The sequence below is a fragment of the Primulina huaijiensis genome, chromosome 3, assembly GCF_012295235.1.
Source record: "Primulina huaijiensis isolate GDHJ02 chromosome 3, ASM1229523v2, whole genome shotgun sequence".
NCBI classification, from domain to species: domain Eukaryota; kingdom Viridiplantae; phylum Streptophyta; class Magnoliopsida; order Lamiales; family Gesneriaceae; genus Primulina; species Primulina huaijiensis.
In genome coordinates, this window is record NC_133308.1 from 7,275,423 (window position 1) to 7,297,291 (window position 21,869).

At 36.1% G+C, this 21,869-nt stretch overlaps 5 protein-coding genes across 8 annotated transcripts; 4 read left to right on the forward strand and 1 right to left on the reverse strand.

Moving 5' to 3' along the window:
• Nucleotides 1–371: 371 nt before the first annotated feature.
• On the forward strand, nucleotides 372–5,996 carry LOC140973427 (casein kinase 1-like protein 10). Of its 2 annotated transcripts, none has more exons than XM_073436200.1 (14): nucleotides 372–922; nucleotides 1,019–1,059; nucleotides 1,695–1,764; nucleotides 2,339–2,487; nucleotides 2,581–2,676; nucleotides 3,150–3,220; nucleotides 3,731–3,792; nucleotides 3,906–3,969; nucleotides 4,070–4,154; nucleotides 4,375–4,501; nucleotides 4,577–4,650; nucleotides 4,728–4,785; nucleotides 5,156–5,289; nucleotides 5,439–5,996. In XM_073436200.1, exons 1-14 carry the CDS (start codon nucleotides 847–849, stop codon nucleotides 5,718–5,720), a joined length of 1,389 nt encoding a protein of 462 aa, XP_073292301.1. In that variant the 5' UTR covers nucleotides 372–846; the 3' UTR covers nucleotides 5,721–5,996. The 2 variants fall into 2 exon arrangements, with proteins under 2 accessions (XP_073292301.1, XP_073292300.1); XM_073436199.1 differs by having other exon boundaries at nucleotides 373–922; nucleotides 5,436–5,996.
• Nucleotides 5,997–6,285: 289 nt separating this feature from the next.
• Nucleotides 6,286–8,997, reverse strand: LOC140973429 (large ribosomal subunit protein eL14z-like). The gene is made up of 5 exons (XM_073436203.1): nucleotides 8,852–8,997; nucleotides 8,629–8,730; nucleotides 7,663–7,792; nucleotides 7,468–7,580; nucleotides 6,286–6,840 (listed from the first exon to the last, which is right to left on the reverse strand). Exons 1-5 carry the CDS (start codon nucleotides 8,852–8,854, stop codon nucleotides 6,784–6,786), a joined length of 405 nt encoding a protein of 134 aa, XP_073292304.1. The 5' UTR covers nucleotides 8,855–8,997; the 3' UTR covers nucleotides 6,286–6,783.
• Nucleotides 8,998–9,069: 72 nt separating this feature from the next.
• LOC140973428 (glycolipid transfer protein 1) lies at nucleotides 9,070–11,692 on the forward strand. 2 transcript variants are annotated; one of them, XM_073436202.1, is made up of 7 exons: nucleotides 9,070–9,202; nucleotides 10,061–10,186; nucleotides 10,416–10,471; nucleotides 10,606–10,736; nucleotides 10,898–11,033; nucleotides 11,239–11,370; nucleotides 11,465–11,692. In XM_073436202.1, the coding sequence occupies exons 2-7, from the start codon at nucleotides 10,069–10,071 to the stop codon at nucleotides 11,498–11,500; spliced, it is 609 nt and encodes a 202-aa protein (XP_073292303.1). In that variant the 5' UTR covers nucleotides 9,070–9,202; nucleotides 10,061–10,068; the 3' UTR covers nucleotides 11,501–11,692. The 2 variants fall into 2 exon arrangements, with proteins under 2 accessions (XP_073292303.1, XP_073292302.1); XM_073436201.1 differs by having other exon boundaries at nucleotides 9,073–9,202; nucleotides 10,051–10,186.
• A 1,024-nt stretch (nucleotides 11,693–12,716) lies between these two features.
• On the forward strand, nucleotides 12,717–14,716 carry LOC140972160 (CRIB domain-containing protein RIC6-like). The gene is made up of 4 exons (XM_073434629.1): nucleotides 12,717–13,036; nucleotides 13,422–13,522; nucleotides 13,672–13,768; nucleotides 13,917–14,716. The coding sequence occupies exons 1-4, from the start codon at nucleotides 12,979–12,981 to the stop codon at nucleotides 14,366–14,368; spliced, it is 708 nt and encodes a 235-aa protein (XP_073290730.1). The 5' UTR covers nucleotides 12,717–12,978; the 3' UTR covers nucleotides 14,369–14,716.
• Nucleotides 14,717–15,575: 859 nt separating this feature from the next.
• On the forward strand, nucleotides 15,576–21,471 carry LOC140973430 (glutathione gamma-glutamylcysteinyltransferase 1). 2 transcript variants are annotated; one of them, XM_073436205.1, is made up of 8 exons: nucleotides 15,576–15,806; nucleotides 16,597–16,753; nucleotides 18,154–18,392; nucleotides 19,225–19,388; nucleotides 19,700–19,751; nucleotides 20,182–20,409; nucleotides 20,507–21,019; nucleotides 21,134–21,471. In XM_073436205.1, the coding sequence occupies exons 1-8, from the start codon at nucleotides 15,732–15,734 to the stop codon at nucleotides 21,218–21,220; spliced, it is 1,515 nt and encodes a 504-aa protein (XP_073292306.1). In that variant the 5' UTR covers nucleotides 15,576–15,731; the 3' UTR covers nucleotides 21,221–21,471. The 2 variants fall into 2 exon arrangements, with proteins under 2 accessions (XP_073292306.1, XP_073292307.1); XM_073436206.1 differs by having other exon boundaries at nucleotides 15,646–15,801.
• The last annotated feature ends 398 nt before the right edge of the window (nucleotides 21,472–21,869 follow it).

A 21,869-nucleotide genomic window follows, 5' to 3' on the forward strand; every position in this document is an offset into this window, starting at 1 on the left:
TAATAAAACTAATTTTGGTTTAACCATGATTTACAAAATGTAATCTTATTTAGATTAGATTTCATTTAAGACATGTTTTACACAAGAAATATTTTTTTTCGTGAGTATATGATATTTATCTAACAAAATTGACTCATAAAAAAATCTCATAAAAGTTTTTATATTTTATTTTATCGAGTAAATCTTATGTGAGACGAACTCAGTATTTCATAGTAGAGAAGTAGTACCCATTCATCTTTATAAAAAATATATATAAATCGAATCGAATTTAAAATGTGTGATAAAAATGTCAAATTAGTATTTTTTTTTCTTTATTTCATCGCCTCCTCTCTAATATCTTCACCGCTTTCTCCTTATATAATTAATATTATGTTATTTGCGTTCGCACCCACCAAATCCATTATTGTTTTTCACCTTTTAATCTCTCTCAATCAATCTCATCCCTCAAATTTCGCCACTGGTCTCCTCCTTGTAAAAATTCGCATGAAATGATCGCATTTTCTTATGTTGATCGATCTTGTTTCGAGTAAATTCATCGAGGATTATTGATGACTCTGTGAATTGTGGATTTCTAGCTCAGGGTTTGTATCCTTGTCTAGGATGTAGTTCGCGGAAAGGAGGAATATTGTCTCTTGATTGATGTTTTTCGTTTGATTTCTTGGATCCAAATTTGAACCCTTAGTCTTCCAGTGTCTTGAATTATTTTGGGTTTCTGCGGATGTTTTATCTCTGCTGTTGGTTGAGATTTCGGGTTTAATAATATCGATCAAGATTGTAAATTGGAGAGGTTTATTGATTTAAGTGGAACTGTTGGAATTGGGGACTTAATTATTTGAATCGATTGCCATGGATCATGTTGTGGCTGGAAAATTTAAGCTTGGGAGAAAAATTGGGAGTGGTTCATTCGGTGAACTTTATTTAGGTACTTAATTCTAGTTTTGGAATAAACAGTTTGGAATCTTGTCTATGGTTGATCTCTTTTGTATCTATAAAGATTCTTTTTCCTTAATTGATGTAGGAGTGAATATACCGAATGGAGAAGAAGTAGCCGTCAAGTTGGTAAGCTTTCTTGCTAATTATAGTGTCTTCCTTTTGACCATCCTCTTTGTTGTAATTAAGTTTGGAGCAAGGGAATCACATAGATTGATGAATATCAAAGATGAAATTTTTAATATTACCTTTGAAATCTTGGATCTATGTTTTTCTCTACCCATGATCCCTTGCTAGTTCAGAAACTTGTATATAACAAGTACAGACGTTTATAAACCACATCTATGGAATCGGCCTTTATTTTTAAGGAGAATTAAGAGTGTTTGTCGGTGGAAAAGTTTCTTTTCTTGTAGAAACGTCATTAAAAACATATTGATGTCCGTGCTACCACACCAAATTTGAACTAATGTAGCTCGGAAAACTTTACCCTGCTGACATAAAAAAATAAGTTTAGTATTTTATCAAGGAAAAACTAGCAGCCATGGATTATCTGATGTTGAAGAGATCACAATCTTATGCAGCTCATTTTAATTAGCTATTTTCTCTGTTTTGCATTAGCTCCTCTACAACTTTGTTTTTTAGATTTTTTTTGAGAAGCTCGAGTGTTTGTTGGTAAAAAGTTGACAGGATGTGTGTTGATGCTATGTTCACAAGTAAAATATAGTTGCCACTTTGATATTTTATCATATTACCATGCGCTCCAGGAATCAGTGAAGACCAAGCACCCCCAACTTCATTATGAATCAAAAATTTATATGCTTCTCCAAGGAGGAAGTAAGTTGCTCTATCACAAGTACAAATGCACATAACTAGAGAGATTCTTGTAAGATATCAAGTCGCGGAGGTACATTCTGATGTACAATAACCTGTGATTTGATCACCGTTGACTAATTATTGTTAACATTATTATGTAATTTTATCCTTTTACACGTCTCAGTGAATTATCAATTTGAGATATTGTTAAGAGTTTCTTAACATGTCTTTTGGTCGTATAATCTGTAGCAGGCACTTCTCAAGAATAATTTACTTTCTATGCACAAAAGTCAATTTTCGTGTTGGCTTTTCTCTAGTGGGGTTTTTTGGGGCTAAGGAGGTGAAGTGGGATGCCTGTGATTATATATTGAAATCGCCGGAAACGTTTTGGTTCTCAAGAGGATTGAAACTTCGACCCTTTGTTTTTCTCTGGGTTTGGGACTTGGAAGGATGCATCTTAACTACATGCAGATTGCAGATTGTTTATTAACAAGATGATCATTTTATCGAAATGATTCTCGTATGAAGTATGCGTGCTACTCAATTCACTTGTTCTTATGAATATAATTTTATGACACTTTCTATTGTCATGTAGATGGTGTTCCCAACCTGAAATGGTTTGGAGTTGAGAGTGAATACAATGTCATGGTCATAGATCTTCTGGGACCAAGTCTGGAAGATCTCTTTAATTATTGTAATAGGAAGTTCTCCTTGAAAACAGTATTAATGCTCGCAGATCAACTAGTAAGTAATTGGAAAAAATTGTAAGTCTTTTCTTAGGTCATTAGTGTATCCATTGAACTTTATGATCTGTCTAATATTGTAAATTACTTTCAGATTAATAGAGTTGAGTACATGCATTCTAGAGGTTTTCTTCACCGTGATATAAAGCCTGACAATTTTTTGATGGGATTAGGGCGTAAAGCAAATCAGGTTTGTTTTTCTATCGCTGTCAGTCTTGAAAGTGTTTTGATGGGCTTGCGCTGGTAGTTCTGTTGCTCCATCTGTTTCTCATCGGATATGGAACATCAGAATTATAAAAAAATGGGTATAATTGACCATTTTCCACGCATAACAATGAACGAAGTGTAATGAATATTGGATATACTACTGCTGCAACGGATAAATTTCAGTTTTTAGTTGAGGTGTAATTTCTACAGTACATTCTGTGTGAAGCTATAAGAGTTATTGCATTTGGTTTCTTTGCTAGTGTTTTTGTGTTTAGTTTCTTCTTTGAATAATTGACAAGAAAATGTCTTTCCTATTATTCCAAACTATTGGCTTTCTTGACTTTTGCTTTTGTGGATGTTAAATACTAATGATGCAGTACAATTGATGCATTCACCTCATTGCTTTTGGCATGGTGTTGGTATCATTTTTACTGATGCTTGAGGTAATTGTTGCAGGTCTACATCATTGATTTTGGTCTTGCCAAAAAATATAGGGATCTACAGACTCATAAGCACATACCCTACAGGTGCTTTTCCCATGTATTTTGAATATGGAAAATTTTCATCTATTTTATATTTCATCATCTGTGATATGTTACGTCGATTTTTGTCAAGCTGTTAAATGTTGTTGATTATCAATTAACCCTTTGTTTATTCGTTGACTCTGACTGATTGTAGATTCTGAACTTTTTAAGACCTATACAGTGCCTAGTCTGGTAATACCACTTGGTTTTTGGATTTTGGTTTTTAAGGCTTACAAGGATAGTTTAACATGATTCATTTTCACGTGGTTCTATCATACCTGAGATGTGACAAAAGCATGGAGTTGAACATTTTTCTTGTGATTGTAGCCATTAGCTACTTCCTTGGTGGGTCTATGAATTTTGCAGTTGTGATCCCATAGACTTGCATGAGTGTTAACCGTGTCAGAAGGTTATGGTTTGATCTTATAATGTAATCACGTGCATCTGAGAGTTTCTTGCAGTTTAGTTAACTTGGATATATTAATTGATGAATTTCTTCAACTCTTATTTCAGGGAAAATAAGAATCTAACTGGCACTGCTCGCTATGCTAGTGTCAATACACATCTTGGTGTTGGTAAGTGATGCATCATGCATCATATGAATGTTCCCTGTCCAGAAAGTAGGTTTTCGTAGGGGTTGATGTGATTTATTTTCCTTCATCTGTTTGTGATTTAATTATGATTGCAGAACAAAGCCGAAGAGATGATTTGGAATCCCTTGGTTATGTCCTCATGTATTTTCTTAGAGGAAGGTTGGTTGAACATGTGGGATTTCGGCCATGTATAATTTCCGATATCTCCCACATAGTCACGAATCTTTTTATCCTGTACTTACTTGGAAATGTTTTCTAGTCTCCCCTGGCAGGGACTCAAAGCTGGCACCAAAAAGCAGAAATACGACAAGATTAGTGAAAAGAAAATGTTGACTCCTATAGAGGTTAAAAAAATTGTGTATAATTTGTATATTTTTATCATGGTGGTGTCATAGTTTGAAACATATGGTTTAGGGTTTATATTTGACTTGAAAAATGTAGAAACCTTGCTAGTTTTATTTGCATAACCTGATTAAATCATTTTGGCCAGTGCCCTTCCTGGATTCTTTGGTTTACTTCGTTATAAGAATTGCTACGAGTTCACTTGATATGTAATTATTACAGGTGCTGTGCAAATCATATCCATCAGAGTTCATATCATATTTTCATTATTGCCGATCGTTAAGATTTGAAGACAAACCGGATTATTCTTACTTGAAAAGGCTCTTCCGGGACTTATTTATCCGTGAAGGTACTGAAAGCTTTAGCTGTCATTATATTAAGGATTTCCAGCTTTCTGGCGTTACAGTTCGCAATGTTCGTGTAGGTTACCAATTCGACTATGTATTTGATTGGACCATCTTGAAATATCCTCAGATTGGTGCCAGTTCCAGAGCAAGAGTGAGTGCTTGATATTTTTAAGTTGGTTGTTCCTTTCTTTTGTTTTAATTTTAGTAATTGGTGTAATCTTCCTGCAGAATCCCACTGGCAATGCAGTGGCTGGAACGTCTGTTGAAAGACCAGTAAGAACTTCAGGTATCTCACTTTCACCATAATGAGCTCACGTGCATGTAAATTTTTTGATATCATTTTCCTCACAGATATCTTTTATCTATATATAATATAAGATCATCCTATACTAACTATATGAAGTCGTGGTTTAATTTTAGATTTGCCTAAAATTCTCTCCATCTTATCAAAATAACTTTGTAGTTTTACTACATTAACATTTTTTAAATATTTTTTTTTATCTCCTANTTTGAAAGATGCGTATGCCACGATCCGCAAGTATTAATAATAGTGGACACATTCAAGTAGCTTAAATATATATGCTGAATCATTAAATTATATTAAATTTATAAATGTTGAATTTAGAGCTTGATTGATATTTTTATGTTTTGTTCAGTTGGACAAGATATTCGAGATAGATTTTCAGGTGCGGTTGAAGCTTTCTCTAGAAGAAATATTTCAGGGTCTGGGCGACATGGTGAACATCCAAGACACAGAACATCAGAAGATGTGCCTTCATCCAAGGATGTGGTATTTACTCTTACCCCTTCCCATTAAAAATCAATCATCAAGATTTGAGAGAACTGCTTCCTGATATTTGTAACAGATGGTTAATATACTATAAATTGTCGCTCCATTTGATATTTTGGACCTATTTTCTGGTTTATCATTGGCAGCAGCAACCTGAATCAGAAAAAGGCCGTAGTTCTCGAAATGGCAACTCTTCAAAGAAGGCTGTTGTTTCAACCTTCAGACCAAGTTCCTCTGGTGATCTCACTAATTGGCAATCAAGCAGGCTGGTTTCGGGCAATGGTCGTTTATCTACAACGCAAAGACTTCAGTCCGGAACCGGCATGGAACTCAAACCATCATCTTTTTCTCGCTCAGCTGCTGCAGTAACTTCAAAAGCCACTCGGGATGACCCTCTACGAAGCTTCGAGTTCCTCTCGATCAGGAAGTAAAACTTGTGAGTGAATTATATTTGGTAAAATAAGTAAACGTGGAGCGCATTCTTTCTGTGTAAATGTAAAATGCTTGCATCAAAAGATATATTATATATATCACTCTGTCAACTGTATTTTCTTGATCAGGTTTTTGTATTAGAATTCTTATGTGTTGTAATGCTTTCAGTATACTCGTAACTCGTCCAAGGAATTGATGAGTTCTATGCGGCACTTTAATAGTTTTACAAGACAATAAATAGTTGTTTCTCTAAGAAATTACTTTTATATATGATATCGTCTTGGTGCCCCTATTGCGTTTTGTTTTTCTTTAGACAGGTATGATGTATCATGCAAAATAACACGTAGCCAAGAAGTAACAGCTTTATGAACAAACGGATAATCTTGTGCGATATTTGGTTTATTTTGAGTACTATGATTTTTTGGGTAAAAGATTTTGGGAATTATTTTTGGGGTTTCAAAAGATGAAAAAAAAACCAACTTCAAATTTTATATAATTTTAAAAAATAGATTCTATTCTCCTTTTATACCCAAACTAATCAACGAGTTTATCCATTGAGATAAGTTAGATCCACAATTTTGTTTCTTCAGATGAAATGATTCACAAAAATTTTACAGTATTAACTCATAAAATAAGCTGGAGCTCAGAACAAATTGCAATTCTGGTCTGATAGTTTTGAATTATATTCAGGGCTGGCCGTATAAATAAAATTTATATTTTATTCTTCATCATTTTCTTCCCCAAATTGATCCATCCAATTCCAAACCCCTTTTATTTCTTGTGCCGAGAGGACCCTTTTTTTCTGTTTAAAAGAAAACAGATCCATATATGCCGAATGAGATGTACCTCAACTCGCAGTTGTGCCACAAATGTACTAGCAAAATTAGTGGTAACCGAAAATGTATGCCGAAAACAGTGATGATGCCAAAAAAACAGCGAATTTTATGATATCCCATACATAATTTGATTCCAAATAGCTCGAAGGAAATATCAAATAAGTAACAGCACGGTTTTCTGTATGGTAATTAGTTCCACACAGAAACCCGCATGATAAAATGTGCTTCAGGCTGCACTTTCTTTCTTGAGCTTGGCAAGTTCCTGTCTGACGACACCAGCCCTCTGCAGTTTCAAACAGGCTATCAAACTTTGAAAGCCAAGTACTGCTATATGATGAAAATCAAGGGAACATATATATATTTTAGTCAAGTATGTATTAGTGTGTGACATTTTTAGTCTCGTGTATTTCGTCGAATCAATTATAGCTATGTAAATTATGTTCTTTTGATCAATTTCAGTCTTTTTCGTCAAAAGAAAATAAATAACTATATAATATAATTATTAAAATTTATAACTATGTTGTCAATCACAATATCTCGAGAATTTTTTTAAATCACGTACTAGCAAAAAATAAATAATAAAATTGGTCATTTAGTTATATTATTTTTGGGATAATGACTAAAATTGTTCAAAAAAATATAGTTACAAGACTATAATTGATTCAACGAAACATACAAGACTCAAAGTATCAGTGTATCACACACCGATAAATACCGGACTTTTACCGAAAATCAATGTACATAATGCACTCATGCAGAAGATAGCAATATTATAGGTATGACTCCAAGGTAGCATAAGATTGTAGAATTGAGAAGCATAAGATTGTAGAATTGAGAAAACAGCTACAAAACCAATAAGATAATTACTGCCCAACCAGATATAAAGTAAATATAGAATCGTATAACGCACCTTGATTTTGGCCAGCATTAACTTGAACCTATCAAAATCATTAAGAGCAGCCCTTCTCTTCTGGACAATCAGCTTCCGACCCCATGAGCTGCTCTCCCACTTGTTCTTGACATCTGCAAGATGAGTCAGAAGGGCATCAATATGCCTATCTATGCAGTCAATGCGCAATGATGTTTTCAAAATCTATAAACCCACCAGCGGCTTCCATGGCAGCTATAAGGGTCTTCTTCTTGGGAACCCTTTTAATATCGATTTTTATGTCTGTGAGGGAAAGCCTCTTGAAGTTCATTTGGCTCCGGACAATCTCAGGGGCATCCACAAGAGCCTGTCATTTTGGCAAATGGCTAAACAACTAAGTACCGTATTTTCATTCAACCTTGGCAAATAGCATAGCCAGAGAGAGATTAGGAAATCAGAAACTAAAACATACACATTGAGAAAAATTCGAATTTGCTGCAACATAAAACAATATTTCAAAATGGTTGTCGATGATTTGAGCATCAAGAGAAACTCATTGTGCTATAGATTTTAAATGTGCACTTGACTTGACTGTCAAACCAAATCACACTCAAAGAGACATCTGCCATCCTACCAAACACTCATTCTTTATACACCACCAGGACTAACATCCCACGGGCTGTTAAGATAAAATCAGTAAAAAGGATTGTCGTTTGAATAATTGATCAATGGATAGGAAATAGATTCTCCTACCAAGAGAAGATATACTAATAGACTCAATGGCTAACAATTTGCTTAGACATTGACCATATCAAGTGCATGCAGCAAATAAAAAACCATTTTTGGTCATCTCTCTCCATGAGAATTGTCAGCAATCACTATCCAGAAACAAGCTTTTGCAATCCACAGAACACCAAACGACATTTTCTGTGACTAACAAATTCGTATCTCACAGTAAGCATAAATCACATGATCTAAAGCCAAGCAAAACCAGCAAACAGCACATCACAACGAGTAAAGTCCCCTAACCGCAAGAACATATAACTAACAAATGCTGTGAAAAAAAGCACAAAAAAACAAGAATCGAAGACGTCAAAAAACAGAAGCAACCTAAAAAGCATCACGATAATACAACCACACATCGAGGTTAATTGAAAGACAAGCTGCGAATGGCAGTATAAAATACGAGCGGAATAGTCATACCCGGTTCTGGTCGATGACGTCAACGATGACAACAAGCTGCCCATAATCCTTCCCGTAATTGACAAGTGCAACCCTTCCGATCTCCACGTACCTCTTGAACGGCTAAACACAACACAACCCAATGACTCAAAATCATCGATTTCCGATGCTATAACAATAAACATGAATTCGTACAAAAATGCACAGACAAAGAAGAAAGAGCACTTATCCCGTGCTTGCTCACCATCTTCGGCGGCGCGTGAACGGACTGCGGAAGGAGTAGAGGATGCCGTCTTCCTCCCAGAGAAGGCGCCGCTGAAGATTTTATACGGATAGGGTTTTCTTGAGGTCGGCCCAACAAAGCTCTGGCCTTTCATAGGTGGGCTTATTAGTAGTGATTTATCTTTTTGTTTTCTAGAGGACGACCCAAAAATAAAGCTCTGGCCTAGCAATTCATTTCTCTTTCTTGCTTGGCGTCACATGAAAGCGAATGATTAATAATAAATCAATACAAAAAAACAAAAGCAATTAACTTTCCGAGACCTGTCTGTCTAGTGCCTTCTGCTTTCCACCAATTGAACGCTAAAACCTTCAGGTAAGTTCAGATCTCCATCTCGTAAAACTTTGTGTTGATCAATTCATTTGTAAAGTTTTCTGACGGGATTGCCACTCGGATTCATTCTTTTTTTTTTTTTTTTTTTTTTTTTTTTGGGTTTGGGCTTAAATGGTGTTAAAATGTTTTCTCGATGCTTAACTGCGTTTCAGATTTCTTTGTGATGACTGAACGATTTTGAAGTTTCTATTTGAGTTTACTATCCTGGAAAAATGAAGCAAAACTGCTGGTTCCCCTTGTTGAATGTCCCCCATTTTCCGCTTTTTCGATTTCTTGTTGAATTATCTCTGGCTGAAGCTCCTGGAGGTGATCTGAAGAAAGATGAAGAATTGTTTTGTGTGGTCTTCTTAATTTGATTTATCTGCAACAGATTTTGTATTATTACCACATTATATATATATATAGGTTCACGCTAGGATTTTCTTGAATTTGCATTTAGACAAAACAACAGAAAAGGTTTTGTGAGTTTTTCAATAAAGGATTCAACAATCTAATGTCTGATTTTGGATGACTGCAACAATAGTTTTAGATGGTCCTTGAGGCTGGTATGATCCGAATGTGTTAGGGTACAGTGTCATTAGGAGTTGCGTACTAAGGGCAGAATAATGTTAAAAAGGATTTACTCCTAATGCAGAGTGTTGATTTATGGTGTATTTGTATCTCAAGTATTGCCTTGCAAGCTGGGCTTCATGGTTTGCTTTTTACGGTAATAGGTAGAAATGGCATGTTTATGTCCTTTATATTTTCACAGACATCCTGAATCTGTTTTATTTACCCTCTTCTGCATATTTTATGTTTTCGTCTTTCTAAAATATGTGATATTTCACTAGTGTATTTAAGCAAGAGAGATGGAAGGCACAGTGTTTGCACCTGCATTGGAAGGAATGAATCATGTGAAGACAGAGGAAGGAGTAATGCTCACAAAGCAATTCTTGGATGTTTGCAAGCTAATTATACCTGTCATAGGTAAAATATGTCGAGTCTGGGGGCAATTCTTTTACATATTCGAGTTTCCATTGTTAGATTACGATTTACGCAAATACAATGTCTTCAAATCATTTTGTAGGAGCAGAAATTCTTACCTCATTCAACCATTGTGAAGAATTATCTTGCAAAGTGTCTACTCGAAGTCTAGAACACACAGCAGCTTTTAAAATTTTGGTTTTTTAAACTTGATTCTTTTTTATTTGCTCAGAAAAGTTTGGAGCTGCCATGGCACTTGTCAAATCTGATGTTGGAGGCAATATAACTGTGAGATATTTTCCCTCCATGTTTAATATATGCTAATTGAAGACGTGATAATCTTCCTATCGGCCGATCTGCTTTTACTCTCAAAGATCTTTTTGTGTGTGTCACTTATCATTCGTGTTTCCCCATTTCCGCAGAGGCTAGAGAACAAGTATACATCCGACACTACAAAATATAATCACCTGTACAGTATGATACAGGAAGAAGTTGATGCTAAGACTGCTAAAGGCTCATCCAGTTGCACCAATGGTCTGTTGTGGTTGACCAGGTACCATCTCTTTCTATTTGCTCTGCAATTAGCTTTCTGTTCCTCCTATCTGGTGTTTACATCCATTGAGGCATGTATTTTAATACCTGCAAAGAGGTAAATTCTTACTCATGAGCACCAGTGTCATTTGAGAGCACATGTAAATTGTTTTAAATTATTAGGGCTATGGATTTCTTGGTGGAATTGTTTCGGAATTTACTGGAGCACCAGGATTGGGCCATGTCTCAAGCTTGTACCGATTCCTACACCAAAACCTTGAAAAAGTGGCACGGATGGCTGGCCAGTTCAAGCTTTACGGTATATGCATTTAAATCATAGTCTTTCCTGATGGTTTTCATTGCGATTATTTTCACCTACAATTGGTTGTTTATAGATGTTTTAACAAAGATATGAACAAAAATTTTGCCATGGTTGATGAATTAGGTAGTATTGCTAATAGTATCTGCCTTCCTTGAAGTTTTGAATTAGCCCTTCTGACACTCGTGCTGAATTAAAATGACAGATTGCCATGAAGCTCGCTCCTGATAGGAAAAAATTCTTGGATGTCATAGGTGGCTCTGGTGACATAAATGGTGATATCGAAAAATTTTGCACTACTTTCGCTCCACTGCTTGAAGAGAACCACAAGTTCTTGGTGAGAGCTTTGACTATGAAAGATGCTAAGTAAAAAGCTTTTGATCAGTGATCCTTGTGGTTGAAATAATTTGTATTTCCTCCCCTTTTGGCAGGCTAGCGTTGGGATGGATGATCTCAAGGCATCTTAAAGATTAATGGGAGACCCGAATACTCCTTTTCAATAATTTAATCCAGTTTTATTTATATTTTGGTGGTGCTCCGGCCAGCATGTAACATCTGATTCAATTAGTATCTTGTGTTCAACTGTGCTTTGACATGATTATTGACTGTATACCTGGGCCTTCTTCGGCATCTATCAAGTTAGACCAATTTTTTTTTTTTTTTAATAGTTATACTAAGTTTTTTCGACCTTCTTGAGATTGGAATTTTCTTCAAGCCCGTGTTCAAGTTCATGACAACATTCTTGATTCTAAATCTCCTTTTGCGCAATGGAAGTATGTGAATCGAACCATCAAACAGTTTTGTTTTTACCCTGGAAGCCTGGAGTAGTGTACAATGCGTGACTGGGTTTTTAAGTCTTAGCAATGGATTGTTGATAAAGATACTTCATTTGTCCAAAACAATGATGTCCATAAAGATACTTCATTAGTCGTTACCGAATTTTTCGTTGTACACCATTTGGGTTTCAAAAATTCACACTTAGCAGTGGAAGGCTTCCTAGAAGGTCCTGCTCGCGGAAGAAATGAATAAAAAGTTAAAGAAAACTTTAGATATAAATACAATTTTTAAATTAAAAAACAGAGTTGATAAATACTGATAACTCTCGGAGTATCTCGTATCTTTCCCTCTGCCTCGGGTTGTCTTGCAATATACTCTAGGGTTTGACCCGCAGCAGTCCCTTGACCAACTCCAGGTCCAATAGAAGCAAACCCTACGGCTAATTCAGCAGCAATAACAGAAGCATAAGAAATCAGTAGATTCATGATAAGTTCTTCGTATCAACAAAAAGAAATGGTTAATGATACAATCAATCAATGAATTATGACTTAATTATTCGATCGATAGGATTAATCTAGTCGAAGTAACGAAGTTCATAGACTTTGCAACGAAAGACATTTATGCACCTAAAATCATACAAACAAAAGACATTTATGCACCCTAAAATCATACAACCAAGTGAAGGTATACCATTACCGTTTCAACAATGAAAAAATAAATGGTGGCAGATTACCCGCCATCCCAGGAACCCCAAGGCTTCGTTACGGGCTGTTCTAAATTTAGCATGAATTTACAGTTTTCTTGTAATACATTAATTCCAACCTAAATTTTCGATGGTGGACATGCTCTGTCTTAACGGGCATTGTGGACCAAAGATTTAATTGCCATTGAATAGATGGAAGGTTTCGCTTTGACAGCATTTGCTTTTGGATTGTTGAGTCTTCTGTTTTGAACATCTTTACATTTTCGCAAAACAGAGTCAACCACCCGAAGGAAATCAGATACATAATAATATATCTCCCACAAGCCTCCATCTTGGACTTCAAGAATCCATGTTCTTTTATTGCATGGATCAATTTCAAGTATATGGGATATAAAGCACTGAATTTCCTTGTAAAGGGTGGTTTTCTCCTCTTAATCCTTGAATTGCAGAGAAGAAGAAATAAAGATGTCGACTAAGGTGAAGGGCCTTCTGAAAGGTCTAAGATACATTTCTCAGATATTCGGTGAGCTTTTCATGGAAAAACAACTTTTTCATTGTACAATGTTTTAGTGAAGTGTTTGTTTCTTTGCATCTAATTTACGATGCAAAAGATGTATGGCGACCACACGGAATGAACCTTTTTTTCCTTATGAAAGATGGAATTGTACATATGCATTAGAGTTCCCCATCTTTAGACGGGTGGAATTTCCAAATTTTGGGATGGATGCGCCTCAAAACATGGAAACATCTCCCAATTTAATGGTAGTGCTTGCACCGGGAGATCCTCTCCAGTGCAGTATAGAAGAACCCGTTAAATACCATGTTTTTGGAGGGATGACAAGATATACTATCATGAAATAGATGTTAATTTGAAGTGCTGTCCTAAAAGGAGAACTTTTTTGATGCAGAGGATGAAAAAGAGCCAGAAATGCAGATTGGCTTACCCACAGATGTAAAGCATGTAGCTCACATAGGATGGGATGGACCATCCATTGATTCACCAAGCTGGGTATTGAACAGCATTTTGACTACTTGAGAAAATGTTGCAGCCAGTCTTTTTTTCCCCCACAGCAACATACGTGAATTGCATGCAATTATGTAGGAGGACTGATCATTCCATATATTAAATTGGGTAATTTACTGAAAAATTTGTTGCAGATGAAAGAGTTTCCATCACAAACAGGATTCCAATCCGCACCGTTGGGCCCTCCAGGAGAACTTGGAGAGAACCCTGAGATCAAATGGGTTTCTGCAGGTTCAAATTATTTTCATCTTAATTTGCTTAAACGAATTTTGGAGAGCAATTTGAAGAAATGACCTTAAATCTTTGTGTAGTGACCCCTAATCGAATAATAAACCAGATAATAACTGATGTTTCATTTACATAAAATATGGTGTTGTAGATTCAGGGAGAGTAAACAAATCATCGAATTCTCCACGCAAGGATCTCCCTGAGTTACCAAAATCTTCCAGGCGCCATGCCTCAGCAGACAACAATGCAAACGACTCCCCGAGAAAGAAAGACTCATCAACCAAATCAAGACATTCAAGAAGGCATCAGTCCAAGGATTCATCAGAAGGCGGCAGCGTTAAGTCGACTCGCCAGCTACAAGATTCAAGCCAAGGAACCAGTTCGCCCTCACGAGACCTCCCTGACATCCCCAAGAAATCGCGTAGAAAGAAGTCCAAGGAGTCTGTCAACGGCGGTGGATCCACGAAATCAAGATCCAAAGGCTCCAACTCCAATGAACCTGATACTGGGTCCTCATTACGAAATGCCAGCTTTGGGCAGAGTCCTATTCCAAGTATACATGAAGAAGAGGATGAGAGTAGATTAAAGTCTAATGGGCATTGATGTTCTGGGGGATTTCCCTTGATTTTGCTCGTAATGAACTGAAGTTTTTGGCCTAGGTAGCTAGCACCTGCTCACATTCCAAGAATTTTTTTTTTCACATTGATGGTCTCTCTTCAAACCAACTATGAATTATCTGTTTCTGCAAATTCTGCTATCATTCAGAGGATTAGCTTCCATAGGTGTGCAATGGAATAGAATTCAGAATACATACTTGAAATATGTAGTATTGTCGTTTCCAATGTTATTGCCATGAATATGGCATTTTTGGTAAAGAAGTGCCTTAATTTCTGTAACAGATATTGAAATAAATTGGTCATCACTGCATAACAGATGGATATACAAGTTCACTTCAATCCAGAAACAGCTTATTTCACAAAATTGTACGAGCAAATACCGTTATTCCGAATGTAGGATGAAATACCCATATTCGGAAAGTGGATACAAAAATAAACTAGACCAAAAACGAAATCTATATATATTTTGAACGACAAATCGATATCCATGTTTGTGTATAAGGCTGGATAGAGTGAAGCAGTGACACCATGAAATGGACCTGCAGGTGAAATGGGGTTTTTATAATGCCTTTGGTGATGCCATAAAATAATCCATCTACCTTCACAATATATTAATAACAAAACAGCACTTTTCAATGATAAATAAACATGCTAGAAACATTAATAATGAATATAATTTATAGTCCAAAAAGGATTACTACAATCTTAAATCGTGTATCACTATCAAGAGATTCAAGACACAAAAACAAATGAAGTAAGAACTGTGACTGAAGTCAGGATTGATCAATAATGAGTTTTGTTTATACTACTCACACGGATAGTTACCTTTATCTAATCAGCACATTACACGTGTGCGGAGTTGATAAATTATGATCACTCATTCAATCGTGATGTATAGATAAGTGACCATGATTCATCATTCAGCACACTTGTCATGTGTCGAGTGGATGATGACATAATATTTTTGGAAGTCACAAAATTTGTGTAACCAGAACTGTTTTTCTGACATAATATTATTTTATCGAATGATTTTAGTTTTATACATTTTTTTTTGAAGCTATCAACTTTGAGTTTTTGTACTAATTTTTTTCAAGTTTAATCATTTTTGCAGGTGACATCGAAATGAATGCAATTAATTATTTTATTTTTGAGTGGTTAAAAATCTAGTGATTAATAAAAGAATCACTGGTCGTAAAAGGCAACTGTCGAAGGAACAATTGCCTTTTTTGAAAACGGGTTGTTTACGCGGGTTAACAAAGATATTAATATACATGGTATTGGGTATTCTGCCACTGAGAAAAAAAGTTGAAAAAGTTACTTGCGGAACCCTAGTCCGAGCTTGAAGACAAATGGCGATGGCAGGATTGTATAGGCGTGTACTCCCTTCTCCTCCTGCCATTGATTTTGCTTCTTTTGAAGGCAAGGTATTTCTGTGGTGGTTTTTATTTGTTAATACGATTGCGTTGAGCGTTGGGTTTACGCTCTATTTACTTTACTTTTCAATTTTGGTTGTTATTGTCGAAATCAGGTCTTTATTGATTAGACATTAACTGCTATGTGATTTGAAATTATGCTTACTCAGTGAGGAGGATTAAGATGTAATTATATCATATAGTAGCCAAGAACTGGGAATTTTTTTCTCTACTGGGAGCGACAAAAGATTAGGGAAAGAAAAGTGCTGTTTTCAGTGAAAGGCTCGAGATTCTATTTGAGAGGCTGATGGATTTCTGGGAATAAGTTTGTTTTGATTTATCAATCGGTAGGTTTCAAGTAGCTGACATGAACGGATTATTAAAAGTGGAGAAATTGATGTTTAAAACTTGAATTTTTAGGAATCTAGGGATACTCGTAATAATCATATTATGACTATGTGTCCACAGTTTGTGATCAAAGCTAGGGACGGTCAATTTATTTAGAATGACATGATCATATATTGGGCAGTTATGGAATCAATTTAACATGTTATGATATGATCTTTTAGCTGGTAAATTAATATTTTTCAGAGTTGTCTGGATTTAAAGGTTTCCCTCAAAATTTTCTGGATAAAATCTGGAATTATTTATCATACGATCTATTAACTGAGGTGGAAGTTCTGGGAATTATCTCCATGCTCACGTTTCTAAGATATAAGCATGAATTTATGATGATGTATATAAATGGTCTTCTATATTCCTCATTTCAAGTGATGGATATTTTTCATGACCTGCACTGCAGAAACTCTTCTCAGAGGCCATTCACAATGGTACTATGGAAGGATTTTTCAAGCTGATTTCTTATTTTCAGACGCAATCTGAACCTGCCTATTGTGGTTTGGCTAGCCTTTCAATGGTATTGAATGCCCTTGCTATTGATCCAGGTAGAAGATGGAAAGGTAACTCATATAAGATGGTGGACAGGTTTCATGCTAATTCAATAGACATGTTTCACTATGTTAAACTTACTTAATTTAGCATCCTGCAAAGTTATTTTGTTTTCATGGTTATATTCTTTGGTTTTCTTTTCACCGATGTGCCCACTTTCAAATTTAATAACGTTGTCAAGCTTGGGAGTTATGATCTTATACATAGTTGTCAAGGGCGCAAGGCGCACCGAGGCGCACACGGGCTCTGGAGCTTGAGGCGCAAGGCGCAAGGCGAGGCGCGCACCTTACCGAAGCAAGGCGCACATTATTTATTTTTTTAAAAAATATATTTACCTTAGAATAATATATTAATATATTAAAATATGAAATAATTAAGTCACAACGTCACACAAAACAACAAATAATTAATAAGTTCATTATAATAAGTAACACGATTAAAATTCTTCAATCATCCAAATCAATTTCATCTTCTTCCATCGAATCATCAGAGTCCCTAGAACTGATACCTGAGCTTTCTTCAATAAATGGTTCTTGGCCTTTCTCTTATTCACGCTGTCACGTTGGCTTCTGTAATTCTGTTGCAGTCTGCACACTTCTGCTCTTGTCGTCTCATGATATTTAATTTGTTAACTGGGCTGCTAGGGTTTAAGGTTGGGTTGGGTCTTTTACATTTTAAGTTAATATTAAAAAAAACAGAGAAGTTGCATTTTCAAATGCAACTTCTCTGTCACTGAATTTAAAAAAAAAAAACAATCTCAGGCGTGCCTAAGGCGCGCCCGAGAGCCCTTCCAAGGCGAGCCGAGGCGCGCGCCTGGGCTCGCCTTTGTAAATCGTTGCGCCTGGGATTTCCCGAGGCGCAATGCCCTTATACATTGTCTTAAATGCATACTGACATAGGCTTTTAACAATTTTTTGATAGTTGAAACACAAGCGGAGTAGCGGATGTATATAATGCGAGGTGTTTGTCATGGGTTTTAGGAAAAATTCCATAGATTGGAAAATGATTGCTATTTGGATCAAAGTGCAACATTTTACCCTTCTATTTAAATAATCTTTGTGGTGTTGGAAACTTCTGAATTTTTGGAAACTCTGCTTTTTCTGTTTCTTGCTTCCATTTACCTGCATTTTTCCCCTTAAATTATTAATTTGTTATCAGAAAGATGCCAACACCGAACATCCTTGTTGCGGTTGAAAAGTTCACTTCTCCTGGGAGAATTTGGGGGAAACATTAGAGAGATTGGCATTTTGCGTACAGAAGAGTTCTTTAATTGCTGGGAACATTATAAAATTATTAGCTTTAACTTTATTTAATCGTTCTCATTTCGTAAACAATTCTAAATATGTGGAAATTAACTTCTTTCTCCCTGAAATAAAGTTTGTATCACAAGCCTGTTGAGATTTAATCACAGGGCCTTGGAGATGGTTCGATGAATCGATGTTGGATTGCTGCGAGCCTCTAGAAAAGGTCAAGGATAAAGGTATTTCATTTGGGAAGGTTGTTTGCTTGGCCCATTGTGCTGGAGCTGATGTCAAAGCTTTTCGCACAAATCAGAGCACTTTTGATGAATTTCGGAAGTATGTGATGGACTGTTCAAGTTCAGATGATTGTCATCTGATTTCATCTTATAACAGAGGAACATTTAACCAGGTGGATATTTTCTCTTTAAATCTTTTTGGTTAATCATAATAATTCAAATAAAGCTGTAGTTTTTGCTTAAGGCTTCCATATTAAAATTTTTGCTTTCTTCATATTGACCTTTTCCTCTTGAGTTGGCTCCTGCAATCTGAATTTGAGTGTCTCATCCATTTTGGGACAAATGCCATGTTTTTTGCTGCCGCTTCCATACTGCTACATCTGGTGGAAGTTTATTTTTGGGCATACGTAATTATGTTTTCAAGCCTGTATGCATGGGAAAATTTAGTGTCCCTGTGTTGTAGACAGGCTTCATCAGATGTTTTGGGTAACTGTTGTATTTAAAATTCTTCTACTTTGTGGTATGCGATTGAATCTATCCAAACTAAGCAGTTATTATATGATCAATGACTTATCATATGCATATGCTATATTATCTAGCAAAGCCTTGCTTTAAGTCTGCGTGTTTTCAAGTTCTGAACACTGTCATTCCTATATTCCATAAAATTATCAATTTTGTATCTTTTACTCTTGAACTGATCATTTCAGGGCTTGTATATGTGATGTTAATCTGATTCTTTTTTTATTGCGTATAGGTTTAAGACATGTTCCTCGAGCTATTGACAGCCATATTGATGTCTTTAATTTTCTATACCTGTTTTTTTTAACTCATAAGCCTCTTGGGAAGTAATTACAAGGCTGCAGCTATCTTTCATCTGGTATTTTGATTGATATGTTGGTTATGTGTTTGGTAAATTCCTCTTGGTTCGGTTAGGTTTTGTTATAAATTTTTTTCTTGCTGGTTTCAAGCTTCATATCATTGTAATGTGAATGAGATTTTTTGTAGACTGGGACAGGTCATTTTTCACCAATCGGGGGATATCACGCTGAACGTGATATGGCATTGATTCTAGATGTTGCACGGTTTAAATATCCTCCTCACTGGGTCCCACTTAAGCTTCTCTGGGATGCCATGAATACTATTGATGAAACAACTGGACAACAACGTGGGTATGTCTACTTGCATTTCATTGTGCATTTTGTTATGGAGAGTATATAAAGTTACCTCTAGAAAAATTCCATCTCGTGTTTTTAGTCATTTATTGATATCATTTGCCACCTTAGTGATGGATGGGTGCATAGAACCTAAAGCTGGAAACCTTAACTTCCCATGAAGCCGTATTTGAAAGCAATTAATGTTTCTGATGGAAGCCTTTCAGACAATTGGCAATAGTTTGCAGTTTAGCATGCATTCACTTGTGTATTTGATTACATGCCTGTAGCTCTCTGCATGTCCCCATTGACTTGAAATATGCTGTCAGGTTCATGCTCGTGTCCAGGCATCAGAGAGAACCGGCTTTGCTGTATACCCTGGTATGATCCAAATAATGCTATTACTAACAACCTTCATAAGCAGAATTATGATTATCTATTTTCTTGTGTCTTTCAGAAGAGGTAGTCACAGGGTGAAATGATTCAGATAAAAAGAACTCTGCAAATCTCCGGTTAACTAATTCATTTGTGGTTGCGCCATTGGTTGCTTGGCGTGTTTGCTTCATGAGTTTCAAACTGACGAAAGTGAATTGATTTGATGATGCCTGCTGAATAATTTTTACGTCAGTTTTGTCAATTTAATCCACTGACACGTCAAGTTTCACTTAGTTGTTGCTCCAATCTACCATTGCTGTGGGTGAACAATGAATGTTTTCACTTCTAAGACTTCAATGGTCTAAATTGTTTGGTCACCCTACCTTAGTTCCTTTAGCTTTCCGATTGTGTTTACAGTTAGATAACTGCTTTGCAGAGCTGCAAGGATGAGAGTTGGACCAGTACTGCAAAATATTTGATGGATGATGTTCCAATGCTGTTAAGTGCAAATAGTGAGAAGGATGTCAAGAATGTTCTCTCCACAGTGGTCATGTCTCTTCCTTCAAATTTTTCCAAGTTTATTAAGTGGGTTGCTGAGGTTCGCAGAAGAGAGGATGGCGATCAAGGTTTAAGTCAAGAGGAAAAAGGAAGGCTTGCTATCAAGGTGAAACGAAAGGAACCCTTTGCACACGGAGAATTGTGCTCCTTATTTAGTTGTCTGTATGGTGTTTTAATTTTCTACAATCCATATAAATTTTCAGGGAGAGGTGTTGAAACAAGTGCAAGAAACTGGCCTTTATAAGATGGTGACTGATCTTTTATCTACTGAAAAACTTGTCTGCCAGTTTAACCAAACTTCAGATCAGCGGGATAGTTTGTCAAATATTGCTGCTGCTGTTTGCTGCCAAGGGGCTGGAATTTTCGCTGGGATATCTGGTTCATCAAATAGGTTTTGCTGTCGGGAAACGTGTGTAAGATGTTACAGGGCTACAAATGGCGTCAAGCCTGTTACAGTAGTGTCTGGTACAGTAGTCAATGGCAATGGAGAGCATGGAGTTGATATGCTGGTGCCGTTATCTCAAACAGAGGCTAGCAGCTGCCCTTCTGGCTCATGTGGTTACTATGGTATGCATCCAGCAAGTGATGATGTCTTGACGGCACTTTTACTAGCATTACCCCCTGAAACATGGTTTGGTATCAAAGACGAGAAGGTTTCACAGGAAATTTTTGGCTTAGTTTCGACAGATAGCCTTCCTCCACTACTTAAAGGAGAGGTATTGTGAATTTCACCTCTTCAATTTTCTACACTCCTCGTGGCCAAATCTTCTCAGTGGATGGCTTCTTTTGGGAAGTAGTAATAGTTTTTTTTGTCCCTTTTCCTGTTGCAGATTATTCACTTGCGAGGTCAGCTACTTATGCTCAAGCGATGCAATGATAACAAGGTAGAAGAGGATCTAGGTGCTCCCCCAATTTAACTATTCGCGTTAGTTTTGTTTTTATATACTTTATATACAGTTTGCCTCAAAAAGGAGTCTTCTCTGTTGGGGTGGCAAGCCCACTTGTAAATGAACATTGAGGTTGAACTTTGTTGGCCTGGCAGATTTATAAATTGATAATTCTGCCCTACAGTTAAGAATGTGCTATGATAGAATGAGAAACAATAATTGATAAATATTGTCAAGACTCATATTTGATGCAAGTGATTTATTTTTAGTTTTCTTCTCTCATTCCGTCTGTTCCGCGTAATTTTCTCTAACAAACAGAAATTCATTCGTTTTTTCTCCTTAATTTTCTTCACTTTTTAATTTGTTTTTATAGCTACACGACAACTTAATTGGCAATTTTGAACGAATATGTTCGTTGTTTCGGGTTAATAGTGATTATGTGAAGTGATATTTCGGCCTACTTTTGTTATTGATTCTTACCAAGGGAACTTTGGCATTGAAAAAGACCCTTCCATTCAATATGAAATTTTTCTCAACAAACATTTTGGTTTAGTAATTTATCAAATTGGCCACTTGGCTGGTTTGATAAAAACATATATAAGAAGATGGAACAAAATTTTCAGTTGAAATTAATTTTTGTTCAATTGGAATATAGAACAAAGTTATTGGGCATATGTGT

Coding starts and splice junctions, on each gene's coding strand:
- LOC140973427 (XM_073436199.1), top strand. CDS start 847: ATGGATCATGTTGTGGCTGGAAAATTTAAGCTTGGGAGAAAAATTGGG. Junction 1,765..2,338: donor TATGCTTCTCCAAGGAGGAA/GTAAGTTGCTCT, acceptor ATTGTCATGTAG/ATGGTGTTCCCAACCTGAAA. Junction 5,290..5,435: donor TGCCTTCATCCAAGGATGTG/GTATTTACTCTT, acceptor TATCATTGGCAG/CAGCAACCTGAATCAGAAAA.
- LOC140973429 (XM_073436203.1), bottom strand. Junction 7,793..8,628: donor ACGTCATCGACCAGAACCGG/GTATGACTATTC, acceptor CCAAAATGACAG/GCTCTTGTGGATGCCCCTGA. Junction 6,841..7,467: donor TAATGCTGGCCAAAATCAAG/GTGCGTTATACG, acceptor TTGAAACTGCAG/AGGGCTGGTGTCGTCAGACA.
- LOC140973428 (XM_073436202.1), top strand. CDS start 10,069: ATGGAAGGCACAGTGTTTGCACCTGCATTGGAAGGAATGAATCATGTG. Junction 10,187..10,415: donor GCTAATTATACCTGTCATAG/GTAAAATATGTC, acceptor TTATTTGCTCAG/AAAAGTTTGGAGCTGCCATG. Junction 10,737..10,897: donor GGTCTGTTGTGGTTGACCAG/GTACCATCTCTT, acceptor TTAAATTATTAG/GGCTATGGATTTCTTGGTGG.
- LOC140972160 (XM_073434629.1), top strand. CDS start 12,979: ATGTCGACTAAGGTGAAGGGCCTTCTGAAAGGTCTAAGATACATTTCT. Junction 13,037..13,421: donor ATACATTTCTCAGATATTCG/GTGAGCTTTTCA, acceptor TTTTTGATGCAG/AGGATGAAAAAGAGCCAGAA. Junction 13,769..13,916: donor GATCAAATGGGTTTCTGCAG/GTTCAAATTATT, acceptor ATGGTGTTGTAG/ATTCAGGGAGAGTAAACAAA.
- LOC140973430 (XM_073436205.1), top strand. CDS start 15,732: ATGGCGATGGCAGGATTGTATAGGCGTGTACTCCCTTCTCCTCCTGCC. Junction 15,807..16,596: donor TTGCTTCTTTTGAAGGCAAG/GTATTTCTGTGG, acceptor CCTGCACTGCAG/AAACTCTTCTCAGAGGCCAT. Junction 19,752..20,181: donor CGGCTTTGCTGTATACCCTG/GTATGATCCAAA, acceptor ACTGCTTTGCAG/AGCTGCAAGGATGAGAGTTG.